This window comes from Euprymna scolopes, chromosome 24 (assembly GCF_053919585.1).
Source record: "Euprymna scolopes isolate OS-2025 chromosome 24, ASM5391958v1, whole genome shotgun sequence".
Lineage (NCBI taxonomy): Eukaryota > Metazoa > Mollusca > Cephalopoda > Sepiida > Sepiolidae > Euprymna > Euprymna scolopes.
Window position 1 is genome coordinate 91232172 of NC_136505.1, and position 19846 is coordinate 91252017.

A 19846-nucleotide genomic window follows, 5' to 3' on the forward strand; every position below is an offset into this window, starting at 1 on the left:
GTATAAAATATGGAAGCCTCAATTCAGACATTAATGCAACAACAGGAACACAATGAACTAGTTAATATTAGTAGCATAGACCTTCTGCAATTTGACAGCCAGCAATCTTTTGGGCATTCCTTGGATTAATCCGAAACAATATTCTGGTGAAAGAGCATCTCACTTCTCTTTAATTTATGTCCAAAGTTCTTCCAGATTTGAAATTTTATCATTTCGTAGCTGTTGCTTGATGTTATGCCATACGTTTTCGATAGGATTGAGGCCTGGAGATTGCGCAGGCTAATTTAAACAAGGAATATCATGCTCTTCAAGAAACCTCTTGACATTGCCTGTTTTTTTTTGTTTTTTTTCACACAGTGATCACCACTTATCAAGGCCCGGAAGCCACTCAGGGATAAGGGTTATTGCAAGTACATTAAATTAGTGTGGAGATTTGATGAAATGTTTACTTAAGGGGGCGGTTCATTAGGAATTTGTTAACGTTGGACTTGAAGACATCTAAGTTGTAGTCAGGTGGGAAGCAAATCAAAACGTGGATTCCATGAACAAAGCTTCTTTCTTAGAACTGCACGCCTATGGAACTGTTCCGTCTGCCTGCTTCCCACCAGACTACAACTTGGATGTGTTCAAGTCCAACGTTAACAAATTCCTAATGAACCGCCCCCTTAAGTAAACACTTCATCAAATCTCCACACTAACGTAATGCACTTGCAATAACCCTTATCCCTGAGTGGCTTCCGGGCCTTGATAAGTGGTGATCACTGTGTGTAAAAAAAAAAAAAAAAAAAAAAAAAAAGCAGGCAGACGGAACAGAGTTCCACAAGCGTGCTGTTGTGTGAATGGGAGCATTATCCTGCATGAGGATGGAATTATCATCCAAATTCCAGCCAAAGTACGGTAGAAATTTCTCAGTCAACATATTAATGTACTTGGTAGAACTAATTCGATCTTGCAAGCGAACTGTCGGCCCTGGACCATTGGCACTATTAATACCCCACACCAAAACTGAACCTCCCCCACCTTGTAGCATTGAAACTGCACCTAGGATTAAATTCTCCGTCCTTCCTTTGATGGGCGTACTGCCTACCATCACTGCTTAACTTATTGAATTTGCTTTCATCGCTAAAAATCACTTGACTAATATGAAGAATCATGACCTTAAGTGCATCTGACGAAGTCCAGACGACACTTTCTATTCTTTACAGAAATTATTAGCTTGCGTCTTGCAACATATCCTCACAAATTTCATTCCTTTAATCTGTTCTTGACAGTAGAAAGAGAGCACTTTTGGACAAGATTACACTGTTGTTGGATTTGGGGAACCATTGCAAATCTGTTTCTGAGGCTGTGGATCTTGATAGCATTGTCTCCATTGTAAAAAGTAAAATCTAGGACAACCAGATTTAGGGGCGTCACAAACACTGCCGGTGTTTTGGTGCCTTTTTCACCATCATTTGTACCATTTTCACATCACATTTAAATCTGCAGCTGATTTCTCGATTGGATAAACCAAAAAGATGGAGATTAATGACCTCCTGACGATCACTAAGAGAAAGTCAAGGCATATGGACTAAATGTTACGTTGTATAACCTGGAACAACAATTACGATTAGAGATGCTTTGTTGCCTAAAAAGCGGATATTTGAAGCTGGTTTTAAGCTCATCTTTTGCTGTGGAGTTTCTTTTTGCCTCCTGGATTTGAAGTTAATCTTTTAGATTGAATTATCCTAGTGTTCATGTCAACTAAAAGTCAAATATGAACAGGTAAAATTATAGAGGAATAAAAGGTGAATCAAATGAGGCATAGGTGGTTTAAACTGTTACATTAAATTTAGCTTAAATTTGCAGTTTTTAAAAAAATGACAAGTGCAGACTTTCTGTATGTATATGAAATTCTCAAGTTCAACAAGATACACCTGAAAAAGGTCGGAGGTTTCATCAACTGGAACATTGTGAAAATAACACCTAAGATGAGAACAGTAGTCTGAAAAATCAAAATAGAAATAATCAATGCTCATGTAAAAAAACTTCAGAGAAATAATAAACAAAAAAACTTGTTTGAATGGCGAATTGTATCACTTCTTATTGACATTATTGAATTGGAGAGCATCCCCATCTGTCACTTTGAGTATGAAGAAAAAGGTAAAAAATTTAAAAAAGTAACGTTTGATAATGAGTAAGCATGAATTGATGCGAGTAATTCTTATTGGCAGATGGATTGAGTTGGTTGGTTATCAATAAGTGTTGGATTTGTGAATGTTGATTACAATAGGGATGTGACGAAGAGAGAAAAAGAGCGAGTGACAGAGGGAGGTTGACAGAAAAAGAGAGACAGACAGACAATTAAATAGTGATTAAAAGAGAGACTATACTCACAGGAAAAGAGAGACTATACTCACAGGAAAAGAGAGAGGGAGCGACAGAGAGAAAGGACGAGAGCGTGACAGAGAGAGTACAACACAGAGAGAGAGGGATTGCAACAGAGAGAGAGAGCAACAGAGGAAGAGTGGCAGCGAAAGAGAGAGAGGGGCAGCGACAGTGACAGAGAAAGAGAGAGAGGAAGTGTGAGTGACAGAGAAAGAGAGAGAGGAAGTGTGAGTGAAAGAGAGAGAGAGAGGAAGTGTGAGTGAAAGAGAGAGAGAGAGGAAGTGTGAGTGAAAGAGAGAGAGAGGAAGTGTGAGTGAAAGAGAGAGAGAGAGGAAGTGTGAGTGAAAGAGAGAGAGAGAGGAAGTGTGAGTGAAAGAGAGAGAGAGAGGAAGTGTGAGTGAAAGAGAGAGAGAGAGAGAGAGGAAGTGTGAGTGAAAGAGAGAGAGAGAGAGGAAGTGTGAGTGAAAGAGAGAGAGAGAGAGGAAGTGTGAGTGAAAGAGAGAGAGAGAGAGGAAGTGCGAGTGAAAGAGAGAGAGAGAGAGGAAGTGCGAGTGAAAGAGAGAGAGAGAGAGGAAGTGCGAGTGAAAGAGAGAGAGAGAGAGGAAGTGCGAGTGAAAGAGAGAGAGAGAGAGGAAGTGCGAGTGAAAGAGAGAGAGAGAGAGGAAGTGCGAGTGAAAGAGAGAGAGAGAGAGGAAGTGCGAGTGAAAGAGAGAGAGAGAGGAAGTGCGAGTGAAAGAGAGAGAGAGAGGAAGTGCGAGTGAAAGAGAGAGAGAGAGAGGAAGTGCGAGTGAAAGAGAGAGAGAGAGAGGAAGTGCGAGTGAAAGAGAGAGAGAGAGAGGAAGTGCGAGTGAAAGAGAGAGAGAGAGAGGAAGTGCGAGTGAAAGAGAGAGAGAGAGAGGAAGTGCGAGTGAAAGAGAGAGAGAGAGAGGAAGTGCGAGTGAAAGAGAGAGAGAGAGAGGAAGTGCGAGTGAAAGAGAGAGAGAGGAAGTGCGAGTGAAAGAGAGAGAGAGGAAGTGCGAGTGAAAGAGAGAGAGAGGAAGTGCGAGTGAAAGAGAGAGAGAGGAAGTGTGAGTGAAAGAGAGAGAGAGAGGAAGTGTGAGTGAAAGAGAGAGAGAGAGGAAGTGTGAGTGAAAGAGAGAGAGAGAGGAAGTGTGAGTGAAAGAGAGAGAGAGAGGAAGTGTGAGTGAAAGAGAGAGAGAGAGGAAGTGGGAGTGAAAGAGAGAGAGAGAGAGAGGAAGTGGGAGTGAAAGAGAAAGAATCGGAGAGAGAGGGAAAGAGATAAATAGAGATGGAGAAATAGATAGGGTTACAGAAAGAGACAAGGTGACAGAGAAAAGAGCAACAGAAAGAAAGAGAGAGTGTGATAGAAAGAAAGAGGGAATAGATATAGAGAGAGGGAGAGGAGAGATATTCACCGAGACTGAGAGATCTAAAGAGAATTATGCACACTGGAAAGTGAACAAATTGGTATTGACATCAAGTCATTACGTTTTCATATAAATTTTCTTTCCCACCCCCATCTCTTAGGATTTCTGAGCTCGAACTTGATTTAAATAGATTAAGTATATAAAAAGATATGACTATTTCATATTTGAACGAACATTACCAAAAATCTATTTTGCAAAAGTCATGCAAAAAAAAAAAAAAAATTCTAGAAATTTAACATTTATGCTAAAACACAATTTATAAGAAACCATTCTGTCAACTATTTTTAATCATTCATCTTTCTATGCAAAAGGTCAACCGAGTTAAAATAATTGAGTTATTGCCCTTGTTTCATCCAAACAAAAACTAAAACTGACATTTTGTAAGAAACAGAACAGATACTAGCTAATGTTTTTGCTACCCTGGAAGGTTGGTTGGTTGGTTGGTTGTTTTTGTTTTACGACATATCAATCTTTTTCAGGTTATTTAATGCCGAATCTAGTTATTTTGAGAAACGATTTTTAATGGAGTATATATTTTTTTTTAAGTCAGATTCTATTTAACCCATAGTTGAGACCCTAACAGGTACTACCCCTCCGGGTCAGAGTGAACCTGGGAGCAATGGCAATTAAAGGGTGGCTCCACACTCCCTAAGGCCCGCAAGGTGGGGTCTCACCATCGGATATAGTTTTAGGTCATATCCAGGAACTCTGGAAGGAGGAGATTATAAAAAAAGAATATATATCACACTACCTATGGAAGACGACAATGCCTGGGATAATGATCTCATGAAATCAAAAATAATACATTTCCAACTTCCCTCGAAAATAAAAATACTTGGAGGGATAGTATTATGTTAACAGAACAGATTGTTCGAAAGTTTGAAATCATAGCATTTCTCCCATCGGTCGCTCATAAGTTTGAAATTATAAGATTTTCCTGCACTGGTCGTTTTATCATTGCATATAGTTCGAAATCATAGTATTTTCTTAGCTATTCATAAATTTCAAATGATAGCGCTTGAGTCAGTTCATCCTATGTTTGTAATTAGCCAATGGCAAAAGTAAATGAAATTTTTCCAACCTGAAGGGGTGTGTGTGTGTGTGTGTGTGTGTGTGTATATATATATATATATATATATATAAAAAGAGTAGAGAGAGAGAGAGAGGACATCACAGAAAAACAACAATCTTTTCTTCCTAAACATCTCCAATGAATTTCAAATGAGCTGAAAATTAAGAGAAAGTCACCGAGTGTACATGTAGGGGTAAGAAACAGGAAGTCATTCTTTGATAAAACAAAAGTCATCCAACTCCCTTACCCTATCATGAATCAATATTTTCAGTAAACCTCAATTGAAATGAATGACTCATGTTTTGGGGAAGCACGAGGTCTTGACAAGATTCTTGGACTGACCTTCACTCCTTATCTGAAATGGAACTCATACATCAAATCTGTTGCCAAGATCGCTGGAAATAGTTGGATCACTCTAGCGATCCAGTAGATATCTCACTGCCGATACAATCCTCTATCTGTATAAGAGCCAGGTACATCCTAAAATAGAATACGGTTGCCACATTTGGACAGGAGTTGCTCAGCGCAACTTATCTTGCTTTAATGGAGTTAAAAACCAGCTTCGAAATCTAGCAGGTGATGCTCTTTTCTCTTCTGAAACCTCCCCCCCCCACAGAAGAGATGTTGCGAACCTATCTCTGCTCTATCGTTATTTCATGGCAAGTGCTCATCTGAGCTCCAATCTATAGTCCCCCATCACCAAACTTTCACAAAAAATACTCAACTAGCTACAACCACTATCAACAATGTTCCCCACTCTCTGTGCCTAACATGTTAGCCTTCAAGTCTAATATAAACAAGTTCTTGTTGAGCCGTCCCCTTAAATAATCCAAAATCTACCCAACTTACACAATTACCGATTACTACACTAACACCTTACATTCATTAACCCTTATCCTCGAGTGGCCTTCGTGCCTTGATAAATGGTAACTCCCTTCTAAGGAAAAAAAAAAGTTTGTTCAAAATCCACGACTAACTCATCTAAGATGCCATCGAGATCAGGGTAGGAAGCAGCTAACTCTTCGGAAGTGCTGTTTTCCTTGACCTTTTGGCTAGCAACAAAGTGTGGTCTCTGTTTTTATACCAAACTTCATCTTTTCTGTTCTTTATTAGTGAACGAGAAATCCTTCTAGGCCGAGATAATTTTTATTTTGGTTCCAATTGAGAATGCTTCTTTTTTTGGGGGGGGGGAGGAAAGGATGTTCTGGACTCTCCGACATTATAAATCAACTTCATATGTTACTGTCTTAATGGGTAATCAAATATATAGGGACATAAGTATAATCAAATACTTATTCTCTCCCAAACGCCTTCCCTCCTAAAACCTAGTTATCACAAACGGCTGTCGCAGGCATCTGAACAACTTAATCATATGTTTACGTCAAGGGGCGTCATTAATGAAAAAAAAAAAAAAAAAAACTAATTAGCATCAAGTAATTAATTCAACTAAGTGTGAATTAATACAATTAACATAAATAAAACTAATTCCCCCTTCCCGGGGGATGTAAGGCATTGTAGTTGTCAGTTTGGCTTCAAACACACACAATAGATCACATGATTATTTTATATTCATATTTTTCTTTATATGTAAATGACTCCAGACAAGGTATAAAGCCACTTGATGTAAGGAGCTAAAAAGAATTACATTCACTCTCCTCCGAGAGGAAGGGTCTAAATGCCTCGGAAGTCACAACCAAATAAAATGCATGGGCTGTTATTAATTTGCACACCTGTTCTGTATCCACTACTTTACGCAACACCCTAGACACATTTTCGATACGGCTGTCATGATTATCAAGAAAAGAATGAGCTGGTTTGGCCACTTCATCAGAAGAGGCTCGGAATGCAATGTATACTAAAACATCAAAATTAAAAAAAAAATTTTTGCTAAAAATAAAATAAAATAAAAAAACACCTAGTGATAAACCTCAAAAGTGCTCTAGCGTACTATCTGCTAATTTATCACTCTTAGCAAGGGTTCAAAAGAGTCTCCAACCTAATAAGCTCAGCACTCTCATCTAGGCACTTCTGTTCCATCAATGAAACGTTGCATCCCTGCTTGTTAACAAATATTTTAATGAAGGAAGCACTGACGAACTTCAACATCAAGCCCTTATAGTCCATCCCCTAAACAGTAAAGATCCCCACATGCCAGAAAGTCTTCTACTCTAATAGTTTTTTTCTCTAGAACTGCTAGACTTTGGAATTCCCTCCCTGGTCCCTGCTTTCCTGATATGCAAAAGTTCAAGTGTAATGTGAATATACATATTACTGCTTAACTCCTTATATTAGTATCCCTGCACATTATGTCTCAGATAGTAACCCTCTACATCAAAGTGGTACTGTGCTTCTTGTTTGGGGTGAAAGTGCAGAAAAAAGAAAAAAATATATATATAACCAGAGCGATATAGAACTCTCTTTGCTAACGATGAAAAGATTAGCAAAACACCGTAACAAAAAAAAAAAAAAAAAAGATTGTATACCAAGAAATCCCGTGAAGATCTAAGAATTTTACAATAAAAGAAAAACGAAAATAAAATGTGACTCGACACTAAATAACCGATAAATGTTAATCAAATTGACACACCGATTCCTATAAAATATATTAGTATTCGAAAATGACTGACAACGATGGAAAGCAAACCCAACATGGGTATGAAAAAAGAAAGAAAATGCACATGCCTGCGTCTTCGGTAAACTACCTTACCCCCAAATGCATATGATGTAATTCTTCTTCCTCATCTTCTTATTGACAGTGTTGGGATTCTAGAGTTGTCAGTGTAGGAGCGCAAAGCAATAGCTGATAATTTATATGCATAATAAGAAAGAAAACAGCGGCATTGTATACGCTTGAACTGTTGAATAATGTGTGTGTACTGACTGACCCGGCTTTTAATGGAAATGTTTGGACACATCTAGAAATGAAATTGAGGTTTCTTGCAATTGCGTCGATTCGTCCGCCATAGGTCAAGTACAGATATACAAAAGTTTACAGAAGTTAGAAATAATTGTAAAAGTGAAATAGCCGCAGCTAAGAGAAAGCATACGTATCGAGTCGCAGAAATTGGGAACTCACGATTTCTATAAAATTTATAGTGTTGTTCAATCAACAATTCCTCCCTATCCAACAACCATGAGATCGCTTGCACAGAAATTGCACATATGCGCAAGGATCAAGTACGGGGTAGGAGAGAGAAAGAGGGAAGAGATAGAGAGTGGAAGAATGATAGGGAGAGATGGCGAAAGGGGAGAAGACAGAAAAAAAAAGAAAAACAGAGGGGAGAAGACAGAAGAAAAAAAAGAAAAACAGAGGGGAGAAGACAGAAAAAAAAAAAGAAAAACAGAGGGGAGAAGACAGAAAAAAAAAAGAAAAACAGAGGGGAGAAGACAGAAAAAAAAAAGAAAAACAGAGGGGAGAAGACAGAAAAAAAAAGAAAAACAGAGGGGGGAGGCAATAAGAAAAACAGATGGTACGTGAGAGAGAGAGAGGGAAGGTGAGAGAGAGGGAGGGAAGGTGAGAGAGAGGGAGGGACATTTTTTTTATATATTACACTTACTCGTAAATATAATGTATACAAATGAGAAAAATTAATTTACCGTTTGCAATTTAACTGAAAAAAATGTGGCGATATTAACTTTCAATTTTAATGTTGAGGTTGCATACGCAACATGTCGCGGGAACGCTAATCTCAAAGCACTTAATCATTTAAGCATATTTATCTATACCAGTTTGCACTCAAATGTAGGTAAGTCGATGGTGATGATGGTATTCCTATACCAACGGGAAAGAAAATAATCTAAAAAATCTTTAACGAGATTTTAAACTTCACAGATAGGAAGAAGAGAAAAAGTGAAATTCAGTTGAGAGTAAATCAGAACGGATTATTTAATGTTTTTCGATTTAAGAATAGAGGTTAGCAGGTATAGGGTCGCCTTCTAGATGATTGGCTGGGGCGGGGGAAGGGTGTCAACCTTTTATATTTATATGCACCAATTTAAAAAAAAATAAATAAATTTAATTCTAATTTCGATGCGGCATATAAAATTTTACCTCATAAGGAAGTATGATAATAAAAAGATAAAATTAACCCAACGGTAAAATTTTTTTAAATGGTACAAATTAAGAATGGAAATGTGAAAGATAGGGACTGCCAAAAAGAGGGAAGGGGTGAGGGAAAGAGAAAAAGAGGGAAGGGGTAGGGGAAAAAGAAAAAGAGGGAAGGGGTAGGGGAAAGAGAAAAAGAGGGAAGGGGTAGGGGAAAGAGAAAAAGAGGGAAGGGGTAGGGGAAAGAGAAAAAGAGGGAAGGGGTGGGGGGAAGAGAAAAGGGGGAAGAGGTGGGGGGGAAAGAGAAAAGGGGGAAGGGGTGGGGAGAAAGAGAAAAGGGGGAAGGGGTGGGGGGAAAGAGAAAAGGGGGAAGGGGTGGGGGAAGGGAAAAAGGGGGAAGGGGTGGGGGAAGGGAAAAAGGGGGAAGGGGTGGGAGAAGAGAAAAAGGGGGAAGGGGTGGGAGAAGAGAAAAAGGGGGGAAGGGGTGGGAGAAGAGAAAAAGGGGGGAAGGGGTGGGAGAAGAGAAAAAGGGGGGAAGGGGTGGGAGAAGAGAAAAAGGGGGGAAGGGGTGGGAGAAGAGAAAAAGGGGGGAAGGGGTGGGAGAAGAGAAAAAGGGGGGAAGGGGTGGGAGAAGAGAAAAAGGGGGGAAGGGGTGGGAGAAGAGAAAAAGGGGGGAAGGGGTGGGAGAAGAGAAAAGGGGGGAAGGGGTGGGAGAAGAGAAAAGGGGGGAAGGGGTGGGAGAAGAGAAAAAGGGGGAAGGGGTGGGAGAAGAGAAAAAGGGGGAAGGGGTGGGAGAAGAGAAAAAGGGGGAAGGGGTGGGAGAAGAGAAAAAGGGGGAAGGGGTGGGAGAAGAGAAAAAGGGGGAAGGGGTGGGAGAAGAGAAAAAGGGGGGGAAGAGGTGGGGGGAAGAGAAAAAGGGGGGAAGAGGTGGGGGGAAGAGAAAAAGGGGGAAGGGGTGGGGGAAAGAGAAAAAGGGGGAAGGGGTGGGGGAAAGAGAAAAAGGGGAAGGGGTGGGGGAAAGAGAAAAAGGGGGAAGGGGTGGGGGAAAGAGAAAAAGGGGGAAGGGGTGGGGGAAAGAGAAAAAGGGGGAAGGTGTGGGGGAAAGAGAAAAGGGGGAAGGGGTGGGGGAAAGAGAAAAGGGGGAAGGGGTGGGGGGAGAGAAAAGGGGGGAAGGGGTGGGGGGGAGGGAAAAAGGGGGAAGGGGTGGGGGAAGAGAAAAAGGGGGAAGGGGTGGGGGAAGAGAAAAAGGGGGAAGGGGTGGGGAAAGAGAAAAAGGGGAAAGGGGTGGGGGAAAGAGAAAAAGGGGGAAGGGGTGGGGGAAAGAGAAAAAGGGGGAAGAGTTGGGGGAAAGAGAAAAATGGGAAGGGTTGGGGGAAAGAGAAAAGGGGGAAGGGGTGGGGGGAAGAGAAAAAAGAGGGAGGGGGGGGGAGAAAAGGGGGGAGAGAAAAATGGGGGGAAGAGAAAAATGGGGGAAGAGAAAAATGGGGGGAAGAGAAAAATGGGGGGAAGAGAAAAATGGGGGGAAGAGAAAAATGGGGGGGAAGAGAAAAATGGGGGGAAGAGAGAAAAAATGGGGGGGAAGAGAGAAAAAATGGGGGAAGAGAGAAAAAATGGGGGGAAGAGAGAAAAAATGGGGGGAAGAGAGAAAAAATGGGGGGAAGAGAGAAAAAATGGGGGGGGAGAAAAATTGGGGGGGGGGGGAATTGGGGGGGGAGAAAAATTGGGGGGGGGGAGAAAAATTGGGGGGGAGAAAATGGGGGGGGGGGAAGAAAAATGGGGGGGAAATGGGGGGGAAGAGAAAAATGGGGGGGGGAGAAAAATTGGGGGGATTGGGGGGGAGGAAATGGGGGGGGATGGGGGGGCCGGCAGATGTACACCGATTCATTTGCTTGGTCGTGATATATATTCTTGGGGTTTCTTTAATTGACAAAATACAACTGGATTGCAACCTCCACAATCGACAAAGATCCAAAATTTCCACTTATAGTGAAAACCAAAAATAAAAAAAATCTGCCTGATGTACATACAAAAAGAAAATATCGCATTCCCAAAATCATGTAAATTGATAGAGTAGTTTTATTTTTTAAATAAGTCAAATTTCATGAGTAACTCAAGAGCGGTAATCAGGTCTGCCATTTTGAAACCAATCTTTAAAAAAAAAAAAAATGATAATAATAATAATAATAATAATAATAATAATAATAAATAAATAATAAAAACATACAAAGGGAAATAACTCAATCTAAACTTGTGAGCCTTATGCTGTAATGCCTACGAATTCCTATCAATTGCTTTTTTTTTTTTTTTTTTTTTTTTTTTAAATAAAAATAAAACTACTTGATCAATTTACATATTCTTTTGGAATATATTTTCGTTTCGTCACAGGTACGTACATCATAAAAAATTTTCCTTTATTTTTGTTTTTAATATACATGGAATTCTTGACAAGAACCCAATTTTTTCCAAAACTGGTAATTATTCATTCACGATATAAAAGTAAATTAAAGTATGTCTAAATAAAAATAAAAACAGAAAGTAATAAGAATGAATACTGAATTAATGAGATGTCCTTTTGTAAAACAATATGCAAATTAGATAGATGACCACATACATATGATTAGTATATTAGAAAGCTATGCTTATTGTATTTTGCGATATTAACTTGGCATTTTAATCTCCTCGTCAGTGCTATAAATGGCACAACTTTATACATGATATGTGTCAATATGTGAATAAAGGAAATTTTAAACAAGATGGTGACTGAATTTGACCTGATGTTGTGTTTATCTAAAACCGACACAATGTTGACATTTCAAGCATGCTTTTCTCAAGTTTACAAAAAGACTTGCAAGTGAAAATTCTTGGCCTAATCAAATCAAAATACGTCCAGGGCTGATCTCTCTAATCAAAGGCTAACAAATCCAACGGACTTTCAGACCTCAGAAAACCAAAAACTGACTTCCTCTCTGCTGGTACATATATTGATACTGGTGTCATTTACTCGATTTTGTACTGTCGCGGGCATGAAAGAGTGCTCCGAGTTGAACTTATTTAGATCCCTCTCATGGTGGGATGATGTGACATAAGGGTCGGAAAGTTGGATTTGAAGAGCCAGAAACCTAAAGGAAGAGCAGTCTGGCATGCGAAAAATGCCTCAGCAGCCTCGTCAACATTTGTAACAGAGCACAGATGTGTGTATGCAAATGTATTTTTTTTTTTGTTTTTGTACATTTTTAGTTATACAAAAGATAAAATTTTATTGATTTTTGGAGTACGACCACGGTTTATTTGGGAAACTACCCGAAAATAAATGTCATTGCTGCACGAAAAAGTGAGTTTGAGTTATTCTTTGTCTCCTTCGCGATGTAGACTGCATACAATGTGTGTAAACGTGTGTAACCTTGCATATTCACTGGTAGGACACCTCAGGCAATTAGCAATAAACCAAGAAAGCCTAGGAAGGTAGGCATTCTAAACCTGCACAGGACGAAAGACATATCTCAGTCAACAAGGAAAATAATGGCCTAGACTTGTTGACTTTAATTTGGAGGGAAAACTTTTCCTTGTGGCAAAGCGAGAGTGATAAAAGAGGGCGGGATAGATAGACAGATAGCTGGATAGATAATAAAAAAAAAAAGACTGAAATAACAAATCCTATCAGTCCAGATCTGACCTGCTGCACCTATCGACCTCGATTGCTTTGACACAGCTGGGATTTTAAAACATCTCAGCTAAGACCAAATTTGATCAACAACACCCTCTAAAGTCACCATGTTTATTATCACACGATTGAAATTATGCCGAACGTAGACATAAGTTTTTAAAATGTGGAAAACTCAAGCTCCCCGAAAATGGCTCTTTATCATTGTGCCACACCCCCAGCTGGACAGCATCTCCCCAGATATGGCAACAGTACTGTATCTTAAGCCATATTAGGCCCTTCAACAGGTAGTGGAGGGAGAATCTTTCTGGAGTGATACCCAGGCATTGACAGGTAGCCCTGCCAGTTATTAATTAATGGAAAAAGTCATAAAATGAAACATTAATGCTACCGCCTGCTCCTCAGTTCATTAAGCTCAAAACGGATTTGCCTCTAGAGATATGGCCGTTAAATCACGACGACTGCCGGTAGAGAGAGCAGTAAAGGCATGCATTTGAATCTCTCGTATGCACCATCTGCCCCGCCCAGCTTGCTAAGTAGTTGGCTCACCATAGTTAAAACCTATCACCCACACAACATGGCAGAGTTAATAAACACGTAAATGAAAAATGGAGATTATTATGCGGGCCAGCTTTGCAGCCTTCAAATAAAATAGGTCAGCTAGAAAGACTATGTGTGGACATGTTGAATTTCCCTCCATTTGGAGCGAATGTGTTTGATTTTTGCTTTGTTAATCTATTTTGCTTCGAATGTCATCAAAGACAAAATCTAAACAGCCTTTTTTGATATATATATATATATATATATATATATATATATATATTTTACTGCATCTCGAGTTTTGTTTTATTCATTTTGAGTTTTGTTTTATTCATTTTGAGTTTTGTTTTATTCATTTTGAGTTTTGTTTTACCGTGTCTCGAGTTTTATGCATCTTAAGTTTTATGTCAAGGCTGCTTCCCAGCAGACTACAACATGGTCGTTTTAAAGTCTAATGTTACCAAATATGTTATATTTGTTCTGTCTAGCAGTAAATAGATTCCCTAGCATTTACAGCCAATAGACATATTATAGATATATTATTCTGACAGTGTTTAAATGTAGATGCCTCTTTGTGTGGCATGACATAATGTCTGTAGAACAAGGTTTGGACTAAAGACATGGTTGGTCACGAAAATTGGACTGCACAAAGTGACTGCATCAACAGCATAGAAAGCACTATGTTTGGTTGCTGCTATCCGTTCAGTACTTTAATGGAATGCATTCTGGCAGCATAGTAACACTCGTGCGCCCTTTACGTAAATATCCCGACTAATGTGAAAAACAGTAAAATCACACCCCTTCACTGTAGAGGTTCCTAAATGCTGATTAGCTTCCTGCTCAAATTGTTACTTCCCCTTGAACTGCTAGACTTTGGAATTCCGTTTCTGTTTCTTGCTTATCTGATATGCAGAAATTTAAATTTGGTGTAAACAGAGGCTTGTGGCTCAACTCTCAAAATAGTGCATTCATAGGCATTGTCCCACATTATGGCTTCCTTCAGTCTTGACAGACTATGGATACCCACTGTAAGGGTGCATGCGCATGAAATTTTTGTGGCAAGAATTGCACAATCTCCAAACACACCTTTCCTGAGTCGATATTGTTGAATACCAGTGGTAAGTGGAGGTTCAAGACGACTGGAAACAATGCCGAGATAAGCGGAGAGCATATACAGCGCCTAGAATTCCCAAATGGTCACCCATCTGGTACTAACCAGGCTGAACATCGCTTAACTTTGATGATCTGACGAGAACCGGTGTGTCAACGTGATTATGCCGTATAATTACATGTCCCACATAGAATCCCCTTATGCCCAACTGGTAATATGCTTTGTCTGGGGTGAATGAGAATGGATGAAGAAGGAATGAAAGAATATGATGAAATGGCAAGTATTTGAGGAGGCAGTGTCATTATATAGATTTATAAGAGTAGTTTGCTTAAAGCATTGTTTAGTGAGTATATATATATATATATATATATATATATATATATATATATATATATATAAATATAAAGGTAATTTATAGCAGACAATACAATGTAAAGTTTTAACAAATAAACACAAACTGAAGCAAAGTAAGAAATAACTTAAGTTTTAAGACATTGTTGAACAAAGATGGCGGCATAGTTCAGACCAGTAATCAAGATCATGGCCAAGAATTAAATGCGGTCCGTGACGTAGTAAATGGTGAATTGATTGAATCCAAAATTCGACAATTTTTATAATAATTTTGAATGTTTTCATTGGTTGTTTAGCACAGCCGTTGGTTATAAAAATGATTGGCGAATCCATTCGTCTCATAGCCCCATTAGGAGTCAAAAACATTTTACAATAACAGCGGAATAAGCTTTGCAAATTCTATTAATACAATATATATATATATATATATATATATATATATATATATATATATATATATATATATAGAGAGAGAGAGAGAGAGAGAGAGAATCGAGCTTTTCCTTTTTGGCTGGGATTGTCTTGAAAATATTTCATTATAATCTATCTATATAAAGTAGTAGAGTTCGTGTGTGTGTTTGTCTGTGTGTACAACTCCCCATGTTCAAAGAAATAAAGATGATATGTGTGTACACCTCTCCTGGTTAAGAAATATTAACACCCATGATAGGATGCTTCTGTCAAAGGAGACATTATATTTTATGTGTAATTTCTATATATAGCATTCTTCAAACCACATGTACATTGAGTTACGGTCATTTGTATATCACATTAAATTAAATCTATTTAAATAATTAGCTCAATGATATTACTTATTCGACATAATAGCTTCGTTTCAACTGTACTAATTAAAAACTTTAATTATTTAGTTTATTCAAATTAATATTTGATTTAACTTATTTTATCTGAAACCGTTTAATTTTCAAACCAGAAAATTAAAGGGGAAATAACCGATTGTTTAAAACAATTTTTCAATTAAACTGAGCACGTTATTAAATATTTTCTGTAATAGATTTGTTTTCATTTCAAAATATTCTTCTAAGCTGAATTATTTTTAATTCAGAGAATTTTTTTTTTTTTTTGCTTATTCTTAATTTTTTAAGTAACCTTACTCATTTACTTGCATCCCCACGAGGGCAGAGTTAGTCAGGCACAGGGCCAATTTTCCATGTGAGCAAAATCCATCAAATACATTATACTAGCATGGGTACCCAATGCTAGTATTTAATAAGACAATTCATTTGATTATCAAATCTAGGATTTAACAGGATATATATATATATATATATATATATATATATATATATATATATAAGTAGATTTTTGGTACAGCAAAATGGAAGGAGAAATTTCAGAGGAAACAATTTAATTTAAATACCAAAAAAAAAAAAAAAAAAAAAAAAAACGGGCAGGTGAAATTATTAAAATTTCCTTAAGGCCTTATCGTCTGACCCTCTAAGAGGAAACGTCAGAATGATAAATTAAAAACTAAGAAACGAATGAGGGAAGAAGGGAATTTTGGTTTCAGTTGGAAGAACAGTGAAAGAAAAAAAAAAAAAAAATCTCACTGTTCAGGTGGTTTTAAATCAATGAATATCTCCAACTGATGTTTCAGAATCTTTTGTCTACACAGGCGATACACAGACGATAAGGCCTTAAGGAAATTTTAATAATTTCACCTGCCCATTTCTTGTTTTTTTTTTTGGTATTTAAATTAAATATATATATCTCTCTCTCTCATATATATATATATATATATATATATATATATATATATATATACACACAGATACACGGTGTCTAAAAAGTCACTGAAGGGTTGAAAATCTGTCATTTTACCATTAATGATTTTTTTTTTTCATTATTTCAGATATTTTACAGATAATATGTTGAAAATTAAGTATAGTATTGAACAACGTATGCAAGTTGTAAAATTGTTTTATCAAAATCAGGGGGTCACTTGTTTTGAATCAAAAAGCTTATCGATGGCATTTTTGTGTAAGAGATCGCCCAAGTCACAACACAAGTCTTGTGGAGATATCTTAAAGAAAGAGTCTATGTTAACAAACCCTGCAAGAATTGAAGGAAAACATCGAGAATGAAACGGGAGTTAAATCGCAAGTCAGAGATTCTGTAATCTGTCATGAATAATGGTTTGGAAAGAGTACAAATATGTGAAGCTGAAAATAGACAACATTTAAAAGACATTATTTTTCATAAATCGTTTGAATTTTTTATTTTTATTTATTTATTTTTTTTTAAATTTCCCAATGTCTTAGTCGGATTGTGTTAAAATTACAGAAAGGTATAAAAAATAAAAATAATCTACGAAGTTCAAAACCCTTCATGACTTTTTGGAAGCGCTGTGTATATATATATATTTATACTTTCAACATAGCATTGCGTTCTTACTTTTGTCTGTATGGTCTGATGGGAGTTCCATATATTTCGAGAAAATTTCCCCTTCCTCAGATATGTGTTTGAATTTAGTTCAGACGTGCATACAAGGTCGCTTGTAAATGTGAACCGTCTTGGAGTGAATGAAACGAACCTGGAATTAATTTTTGATTTTGTTTTAAAATCTATTGTTAGTCTTTTTTTTATTGTTTTATGCAAAATACCAAGTCCATTTCTGCAAAAGTATTAAAAAAAATATATACTTTTTTTTATGTTGTATTAATAAAAGGTTGGATGCCACAGGAACTATTGCTACTCCTGGGAATAACAGAAATGTTTATCAACGTTTACTTCTCCAGCTCAGTCGTGTTTTGTCTGCCTATTAACAAGATTCAGGCCAAGATCACAGTGTATGGTCTGTTCTGACTTCACCTTTTCTGTCCTAGGTCAATGGAGGAGATCCCTCATGACCGAGACAATTATTTTTGTTCATTTTGAAAACAAAAAATTACATTAGATTGTATTTAAAAAAAAAACACTTTGAGCCATGAATCACAGTGTAGTATCTGTTCTGGTGCTACACTTCACCTTTTCTGTCCTCAGTCATGACTGAGACAATTTTTATTTTTGCTCCTATCCAGAGTGCCCCTTTCTGGGGAGCTGGAATTCCCCCACATTAAAACAGACCTTGTGTCTAACTCTGCCCTCGTGGAGAGGCAAGTAAATAGGAACAGGATGACCTTGAGAAGGGTGTGGCTCTTCGTCATGTACGGACGGTCATTGAATATGGAGAGGCTGTTGGAACTGCAAAATGGGTAATTTTATGCATCACAGTAATTTATATAACGAATTTCAAGTTTGTCTACATGGTTTTAGAGGAGCCGTTGCTTTTTAAAGGATATCTGGGTTTGGTGTTGATAAAATTTGTATTGACTCGTTCATTTTTTTTTTTTACAGAAATTTGGATTTGTTCTCGAGTCACTTGCCTTTACACCAACCTAACTTCCGAAAAGTTTTGTGAGACTTACAATGAAGGCAAAATGCATTTCCCGATGTCCAACTTCCACAAAATTTAATACATAAAAGGCTGTATGTCTGTCTGCCTCCAAATTTCCAAACTATCTCTTCCGAAACTAGAAGTCGCAGATCGGCACTAAGGTGGCCTCAAATGATTGATTTTTTTATGAACCATTCTTTTATGCGTCTTTAACAGATTTAATAGTTTTAAGGGATCAAAAAGAGGTAAAAATTGAAAAAAAAAAAAAAAAAAATCGTTATACATTTTGTATATTCATCTTTATTTTTAATCAGTTCATATGTGTGTCATGTTGGTGCAGTGGTAACGTCACCAGCTTTGAATGCTACAATTTCGGTTTTGATTCTAGCTGATGGCATTCAAATACTTTTTTTTTTACTTTTGAAATCACAACTATAATACATATGAAATCTGAACAAATTAAAATATCATATTTAAACCTATTATACAACAGGGCAAACCGGGATGCCCCCTCCCCCTCCGCTAGTCAAATATAAATAAGTCTAATTGATAAATTTACATTATTGAACCTTTGATTAATTTGATTTAATTCTTTCTATTTGTTTATATTCTTTCATTCACAGGCAACAGAAATCGACAAATACACAGGCTGCTGCAAAAACGGTGGATTCCCTCAACCACGTTAGAAAATTACTCCCATCTGAGAGCATGCTGTATCTCTATAAAGCCACCATTTGCCCACACATGGAGTATCGTTGGTACATATTGGCTGGTGTATCCACCAGTAGTCCCTCTCTCTCAGACTGCACACCAAAAAGAGTCACCAATCTAATAAGTCTTGCACTATCAACCAAGCTCCAGATTCATCACAATAATGTTGCATCCCTGTGTGTTTTCAAAATACTTCAACGGAAAGTATTCTGACAAACTTATTGCACTTATAACCCCTCCCTCAGCGTACATACGCTAGACAAACACAGCTAGCAACAAAAAAGAAAATTCCAGGTTCCTAAATGCTGGAAAACCTACTCTAATAGCTCCTTTCCTCGGACTGCTAGACTTTGGAATTCTTTCCCTGCTGCCTTGACTGCACCAACATGGACAAGTTTAAATGTAATGTGAACAAACATCTAATTCATCTCCTCACATAGTCTTCAGTAGACATGGTTCAAAATTGTAGCCCTTTATGTCCAAGTGGCAATATGCTTTGTATGGGATGAACAAGAATAAAAAATTGTTACTAACAGCAAGAGAAGTTACCCTTCTACCTAGCTGGATCAGTTTTTGTTTGTTTTTATACGAAGCAACATTTCTTTTAATTAGATGCATATCATAAATAATGTCGACCTTCCTGTCACTATATTTCATAAAGAATTGTTCTACATTCCAGAATCGAGCATAATATACAAGTTAACAAAAGCCTTCCAAACTGCTCACAACAGTTGCTTACATAAATCATTTAGAATTTAGACTTTCTACTAATACTCATCTGAAGTCGCTCAAAAATAATGTATTTGTTAAGTTTATTTTGTGGCAGGGCAACTGGATCAATTCAGAAATTTGTGTAATATAATTTTTGACAAAAAAAAAAAAAAAAAAATGGGACAACAGTATACAAATTGAGTAAAAGAGCATGCTGACCCAGACAAGTCACTTCCTAAGAAAATGTCCTGCACTCAACGATATACCGTGAATAAATTATATATATATATATATATATATATATATAGAAATTATTTTCAACTCAATTGTTGGTGACTACTCCCTTATATATATATATATATATATATATATAAGGGAGTAGTCACCAACAATTGAGTTGAAAATAATTTCTGACGAGGACGCATCACAGAACGTCTGAAACGCGCGTAAAAACGA

General features: G+C 37.5%; 2 protein-coding genes across 19 annotated transcripts in view; one reads left to right on the forward strand and one right to left on the reverse strand.

Moving 5' to 3' along the window:
* The window catches only part of LOC145246842 (uncharacterized), a 323121-nt gene extending 303876 nt beyond the window's left edge, over positions 1–19245 (forward strand). For all 14 annotated transcript variants that reach the window (XR_013863191.1, XR_013863182.1, XR_013863187.1 and 11 more), the window contains one exon: positions 18592–19245. Coding sequence is in view for 3 of the 14 variants with exons in the window: in XM_080108686.1 (XP_079964812.1) it covers positions 18592–18892 (301 nt within the window). In the remaining 11 variants the exon portion in view is untranslated. The remainder of the gene's footprint in view (positions 1–18591) is intronic.
* Positions 1–19846, reverse strand: part of LOC145246840 (adenosylhomocysteinase-like 1) — a 736073-nt gene that overhangs the window by 621855 nt on the left and 94372 nt on the right. The window lies entirely within an intron of this gene.